At 42.4% G+C, this 7,497-nt stretch overlaps 1 protein-coding gene across 8 annotated transcripts in view; it reads right to left on the minus strand.

Annotated features, from left to right (window-relative positions):
• The window catches only part of SNCA (synuclein alpha), a 124,105-nt gene extending 117,528 nt beyond the window's left edge, over window positions 1–6,577 (minus strand). For 3 of the 8 annotated variants that reach the window (XM_054687992.1, XM_054687994.1, XM_037529561.2), the window contains exons 1-2: window positions 6,505–6,577; window positions 4,917–5,062 (exon numbers count right to left, since the gene is read on the minus strand). In XM_054687992.1, the coding sequence (XP_054543967.1) occupies window positions 4,917–5,037 (121 nt within the window). In that variant the 5' untranslated portion in view covers window positions 5,038–5,062; window positions 6,505–6,577. Of the gene's footprint in view, window positions 1–4,916; window positions 5,063–5,590; window positions 5,631–5,795; window positions 5,965–5,989; window positions 6,013–6,148; window positions 6,376–6,504 lie in introns of those variants that run through there. The other 5 variants (XM_037529562.2, XM_037529564.2, XM_054687993.1 and 2 more) reach the window with 5 other exon arrangements.
• Window positions 6,578–7,497: the final 920 nt, after the last annotated feature.

Genomic DNA, 7,497 nt, shown 5'->3' on the forward strand with positions numbered 1-7,497 from the left:
ATGAAAACTATTGCACAAGACACTGTTAAAAGAAATAGAAGACACAAATGGACAGATATATCTTGCTCGTGGATTGGAAGAATTTTCATTCAAAGAAATATAAACATTCAACACCATACCTATCAAGGCCATTCTTTAAAGAAAGTCATTCTTCAAAGAAATAGAACATGCATTACAGAAATTCTTATGGAACCCACATAGCCAAACCAATCCTGACAAAACAAACAAAAGGAAAAAAGGGAGTATCACACCCCCAGATTTCAAGCTATACTACAATGTTATAGTGATAAAAACAGTACAGGTCTAGAAGAAAAACAAACACAGACCAATGGAATAGAATTGAGAGCCCAGTAATAAACCCAAACTTATATGGATAGTTAGTCTATGACAAAGAACACAAGAGTATACAATAGAGAAAGGAGAGTCTCTTCAACAAATGGTACTGGGAAAACTGGACACCATAGACAAAAGGATGAAACTAGATGACCACCTTGGCCATTATACAAAAATTAATTTTAAATAGATTAAAAGACATGGACATTAAGTTCTGAAACCATAACATATATTGGGGAAAACTTAAGCAAAATACTCCAGAAAAGTGTTTCCAGTGATATCTTTAGGGATTCAAATCAAGGGGGGGTAAAACAAAAATAAACAATTGGAACAAACAAATGTTATCTAAACAAACTGGGACTATAAAACTACTGCACAGGAAAAGAAACTATCCTTAAAATGAAAAGACCCCCATCCAAATGGGAGAATATATCTGCACATCCAAACCCCTTAAGTGACTAATATCCACAATTTAAAAAAATCTCAATTCAAAACTAAAAACAAGCAATCCAATCAAAAAGCGGATCAAAGAGTGAAATAGACACTTCTCCACAGCAGATACACAAATACACAGATGGCCAAAAATGTTCATTATCACTTATCATCAGGGAAATGCAAGCCAAAATCACAGAGATACCACTGACCCTGTGAGAATGGTTCATAAAACAAAGACCAGAGATTACATGTGTTGGTGAGGATGTGGAAGAAAAGGAACCCTCATACACTGTGGAATGTGGGCTTATCCAGTCCTATGGAAAACAATAAGGAAGTTTCTCAAAATATTAAAAATATATCTACCATATGATCTAGTAATTCCACTCCTACACATCTAGCTGAGGAACTGAAAAAAACACTCATTTGAAGGGATAAATACACACTTATATTCACTGAAGTACTATTTACAATACCAATTATAGAAACAACCTAAGTGTCCAAGGAGAGATGAGTGGATTAAGAAGATATGGCATGTATACACAATGGACTCCTGTGCAGCTATTAAAAAAAAAAAAAAAAAAAAGAACTCTTGCCAATTGCACAGCAACATAAACAGAAATGGAGCTGATAATGCTAAGTGAAACAAGTCAGAAGAAGAAAGACAAATACTGGAATGATGATGGAAACAAAACAAAGGGTTAGACAAAACAAAACCAGTAACAAACCCTAAAAATGTAACTGTAGGGGCCACCCTGGTGGTGCAAGGGGTTAAACACAGCACTTTGAAGCTATCCACAGCCTCTGCAGTATGAGTTCAATCCCCCTGACTGGCCAGGAAGCTACCCACATGGTGCAGCAGACCTCTCCTGATTTGCCCGTTGCTTCCCTCAGCAGTGTGTTTCAGTCAGTCTGCCTATTCTGCTCCCCACTCTGCCTCTGGTGAATCCCCTCACCCCTTTGGTCTGTACCCCAATTCTTGTATGCATAAATAAATCTTAAAAAAATATATAACTAGAATTGAGGCTGCTAGATGGGAAAGAGCACGAGAGAGAAGACCGCAAGGAGGAGCCCAGTGGACTACAGTCGAGGCTGTGCTGTGCTAACACATATTTGAAATGATATAAACCGACAGCTCTGAATCATAAGACTGTTAAACAAATGTTATTTCAATGAAATAAAAATCTACACATATTCTTACATACAACCCAGCAATGTTCCTTGTTATTTAGCCAAAGGAGTTGAAATCTTATGTCCACACAAAAATCTGCACACAGATGTTTATATTAGTTTTATTTACAACTACCATAACTTAGAAGCAAGTAAGGTGTCATTCAGTAGGTAAATACATAAGCATACGGTGGTTTCTCCAAATGATGGAATATCCATCAATACTAAAGAGAATGAACTGTCAAGTCATGTAAAGAACTTGGAGAAACCTTAAATGATATTACTTAGTGAATGGAGCCAATCTAAAGAGATTAACTACTATATAATTCCAAAGATGATATTCTGGAAGACAAAACTATGGAAATAGTAAAAGTTTCAGTGGTTTCTAGGGTCTGAGGGGATAAGTACTTGGATTACAGAGGATTTTGGGGAGACTGAAAGTACCCTGTAACACTTAAGTGTTATGATTCGCCCAACTTCAGAGAACGTACAACAGCAAGATTGGACCGGATGTAAAGTAAGGAGTTTGGACATATGACTTGACAATGTAAGTTCACTGATTTTAACAGATGTACCACTCTGGTGGCGGGGGGGGGGGTAGATAATGGGGAATAGTTTGCATGTATTGCAGCAAGGAGTACATTTAAAAGCTCTGTACTTCCTCAATTTTGAAACCAGGATTTGTCTTTCTAAACCAAATCTCCGGGCCTCCCCGGTGGCGCAAGGGGTAAGGCCAGGGAACTACCTACATGGCACAGCAGACCTCTCCTGTCTCGCACGCTGTTCCCCTCAGCAGTGGATTTCAGTCAGTCTGCTTGTTCTGTTTCCCACTCTTTCTCTGGTGAATCCTCTCACCCCGCACACCTCTGGCCTATGCCCCAGCTCTTATAGCATAAATAAATATTTTAAAAAATTTAAAAACATAAAACAATCTTCAATTTAAAAAAGTGTACTTGATACCAATGTATTACTTTATTATGGCATTCTCGCATAAACAGCAAGGTATTTGCAATTATCTAAATCATATTTTTATAAACTAGTGTTGCTCAGAAGTGTTAAATTATCTCCCCAGAATCTTACAGGTAATAAATGATCTACTCCACACTCTAATCTGTCTGAGGATATCACATCTACATTCTTTCTACTTTACTAGGACTCACTAAGCCACAGTTTATCAGTCAAATCATCTCATCCATGTTTTTGTGAATTAACTTTTACTGGAACACAGTTACATGAATTATTGTCTATGACACTATCATACTACCACAGAGTTAAGTGGTGGAGACAGAGACATAGGGCCTAAAACATTTACTATCTAACCTTTTATAGAAAACATTTGCTGGTATCTTAGAGACTTATAGATAACAGCCCCTGAACTATACAAATATGTCTTTATATGGTCACTTTTCATCTTAAGTTCTTCCTTTGAGTTCAACTTTTAATTAGACTTCAGAACATAATCAATAAATAACTTATAGAAATTACTTCATGATAAACACCATCATAGACAATGAAGATACATTTTTAATGTGGCCTGTAAACAAATTACCATTTTATACAATCTTAGAGCAATAACATAATTTCTGAAAAATGAAATCATTTTGTTTGATTTTGCTTGAAGAGTCACTTCAAGTACACACTTGCAAAATTTGGAAAACTGAGGACAAACATAAAGAGACAATATCTGCATGTCACTGATTCAGTATTCCAAATTCCATCTCAAAAGATATAATTCACAAAAAAGACCTTTGAAATATCAAAGGTCAATATCAAACACATCATTTTTTTCCCCTCTTGTAACACTCTTAATTCTAGATTTTCTACAAATGTGTTTTAGGATAAAGAGTAATTGAGCTGAAGATTTGTGGAAAGATCTCTGTGGTAACTTAAGTCTATGAAGAATAAGAAAAATATACACGTATATATGATGTAAACTTTGATGAGAAGCATTCATAAAAATCATTCCAAATAATACACTTCCCCAGCTTATCTGTGTTGGAGAGACAGTAGTGTAGCTTTCTTTCACTCCCCCGGCCCCCAACACAAAAGCATAGTCTTTGTCACCTACTTTGTCATCCTTCACTTTGCTGCCCATCTTGTGGAGGCACCAGCAAAAGTGGAAGAACTCCAAGCAGCAGAGGAAAAGGGGAGCGGCAGAGTGGGCAGGGATGGGTAGGTGTACATGCATTTGTATGTCCCTGTGGATGAGCATGCACCTGTTCCTCCCCCAAAAAGAATTTGAGGCAGTTTGTAAAATAATACCCAAACAAACCGCACAAGTTAAGGTAAAAGAGTCAGAGGTAGGATGAATACTCCAAGGTGGGAATTTAGGAACAAGCAGAAGTGAAAACTATCAATAGTCTTATTATGTGGACCATTTGATGAATGAACTATATAAATGTCTTTGAGATGTTCGTATGAGTATTCAAATACTTTCCTGAGAGCTCACCACAGCTTACCAAGTAGTCACAATAAGATAACTTCACAAAAGGTTTTTCTGTCCTTTTCCTTTTAGAGCTAGAGAAGGCCTATTTTTACTTCTATTCCAGGGTAATAGCCAAGTCTTATTTTAAATCAGCATATAAAAAAGCTAGCAACTGTTATTCTATATAATAAAAGAAGCCAAAGGACCATGAATGATTTGATCCTTAAAAATATCCTTGTTCATCCTTGAAACTTTTAAAAATTGTTCTCTGAAATAGTCACTTATGCACAGAAATTTTTATTTCTAAAAGAACAAAATGTCTTTAGCATTTTTGCAAAATTAAATAATCTGAAAAAGCAAAAGATTAGTTCCACTTTTACTATTAGCTCAAACATACACATTCACCTACACACACAAGCCTCTGACTCAGTCCATCCTCATGGCAAGTGATGATGTAAAATTGAATCAAGTGAGAAATGCCAGCATTTAGAGTATCAATCATCCTAACCAGTAAGTCATATATAAATATCAAAATGACATTTGGGGGTTTACCTACCTACATAGAGAACACCCTCTTTTGTCTTTCCTGCTGCTTCTGCCACACCCTGTTTGGTTTTTTCAGCAGCAGCCACGACTCCCTCCTTAGCCTTGGAAAGTCCTTTCATGAATACATCCATGGCTAATGAACTCCTTTACAGCACACTGGAGAGCACAAAATACTTTGAATGAGAACTCAGAGGTAAAACAAAATTAGTAACACCTAAGTTAAAACGACTGAAAGATCAGTAGAACCCCCCCCAAAGCGTGAGGTTCTTTTAAGTATACCCTCATTGCAACCACTGAACAAAGCAGACTTTTGCTCAGCTTTTGCATTAAAAACTTAGCATTCTCCATCACCCTGACCAGTAAAGCCCAGCCTCCTACACATGGATTCGGACGAATTAGCTGAGCTGTTCTTATCACATTAAGAAGTGGAGTTACATGAAAGATGGACCTCCTCTTTTAACTTCCCAGGGTCCAAATGGTGACAGCTTACTTTAGAAGAAAGATCACAAGAAAAGAAAGGAGCTGGAGGCCTGGGGTCAGGGGCACTCTTGCATAGGAATCCCAGAGGAGAGCTAACAGGTTGCTCTATGAGAGAGAAGGAGAGAGAGCTGCTCTCTCCGGGTGTGACTGAACTGTAAGGCTTGCTGTAGGCAAGCCCACCCTCATTCGCACCTCCCAATCTACCTCAGCCTTCAGCTATCTGCCCCAGCAGGCCCGGGTTCCCACTCTCCGCGTGCTGTCTGCAGACTCGAGGTCGCCCCAAGGGGGCGTTCTCCCGGGGAGCAGACGCGCTCCGGGCTCTCGCGCCGCACCTGTTAACCCCTTCCCACCTGTTGACTTGCCCTCTCCGCACTTCCACTTAATTACTTGCCAAACGCAGTCTGCTTACTTTGCAGAGAAAACCGAGAGGGCCGACTGGGGGAAATTTAAGGTGAGAGAGTAATAAAAGTTGGATGTTCACGCTCCACGGAGCACCCTCGCGTTTCCCAAAGGAGAAGCGTATCCGAGAAGCAATCTGGCCGCTTGGCCTTAGGGAAGAGAAGAGGGCATTGTCGGAAGCAGGGAAAAGCAAGGACAACTTACTTAACTCAAGCTCTCCGCGGGAGTAAGTAACCACCTCCGAGAGACTGGACACCGGGTCCTCCCTGCAGCGTCACCCCCTCCCAGGTGTCCACGACCCCTCTCCGACCAGGTTTTCTCCAGGATTTCCAAAGCCGCACATTGGGATCCGCAGGTACTTACCGAGTTCCCCTGTGTCTCCAGAACTCCGATCCCTTCTCCCCCTTTAGATTTTTTTTTTTTTTTTTGAAACAATTCCCAAATATTCCAAATGGTAAGAGGAATGGCAGGAGCGCACAGGAAGGGCGGAGGCGACACCGGGAGAGGATAGTACCCCGAGGGGGCTGCCGTCAGCACAGCGCGGCGAGGGGAAGCTGGGGGCGTGGGAGGCAAACCCACGAACCTGTGGTAGAATTGCCGCTCCCCGTCCCCCTCACAAGAAGATGCGAGAAAAAGAGACAGAGCTTCGGAAGAGAAGGGAGAGACGGCAAAGGATGCCAAAGGCGCGACAGCCCCGGGGGGGTAGAGCCCGCACACACCTTAACCCGCGCCGCCGCACCTGGTCGTTCGCCCCTCGCCGGGTGCCCTTCTCGCCTCCGTGGTCTTCCTCCTCCTGCTCTTCCCCGCCTGCTCCCCCCGGGCCACCCCCGCAGCTGATTTGTCAGCGCCTCTCCCCGCCCCTCTCCTGGCGCGCGCGGCTCTCCCCGCCGCGTGCACTTCACTCCTCTTCTTGGATGCGCTTGGGGGAGGGGGAGGCTGTACCCGCTATTTCCTGCCCCCCGCCTGGTCCCGGAGGCGGGGAGGTGGAGGTGTTCTGCACTTCGCCCTCAAGTTCTGGGCGAAGGGGCTGTTGTGGCCATCGGGAGTGGTTAGGATGGGGCCGATTGATGTCTCTTCCTCTTTCCCATCCCCCAGCCTCGCAGTCTCTGCCGTACCCTCTGGTTTTTCGCAGGGCCCCCCATGCCAAGGCCAACCTAGAAACTGGGGATCCAAGGGAATCGGCCGCCCAAGATAGAGCCGATCTCTTTAGGAGCCGCTGAAAGAGAGCGGTGGCTCAGAAGGGGGCTCCCTGGGACCCTGAGAGCACGTTTTTCCGCGGATCACTGAAATGTGATTTATGGTCGTAGGACACAATGTTGAGGGAGCTTTTGTTCAAACAGCAACCAGATTTTCCTTTGCTCCTAACCTTGGATGAGCCTAAAAGGTTCCGCGCGAGGAGAGGAGACCAGTAAATAAGAGTTACAGGTTAAGGAGGCTGGAGGAGGCTGGTCAAATCCTCTTCCCACCCCACTATCACCATTTTCTTTTCCACCAATCAGCGGCTGCCAGACGCCAGTTTTCAGATCTGCAAGCAAGAAATAAATATTCCCCAGCCGTCTAAACCAGCTGTAATAAGGCTTTTTTGATCACGAAATGGAATTTACTTTCTAGACTCAATAGCCTGGGTAGAAGAGACAATTCCAACGTACTTTGTGCTCCTGAACCATCATATCCAATTTGTTCTTTAGCAACTCTGATAGGTACATTCTAAA

Source organism: Talpa occidentalis, unplaced genomic scaffold (assembly GCF_014898055.3).
Source record: "Talpa occidentalis isolate TD23 unplaced genomic scaffold, MPIMG_talOcc4v2.1 talOcc4.6, whole genome shotgun sequence".
NCBI lineage: Eukaryota > Metazoa > Chordata > Mammalia > Eulipotyphla > Talpidae > Talpa > Talpa occidentalis.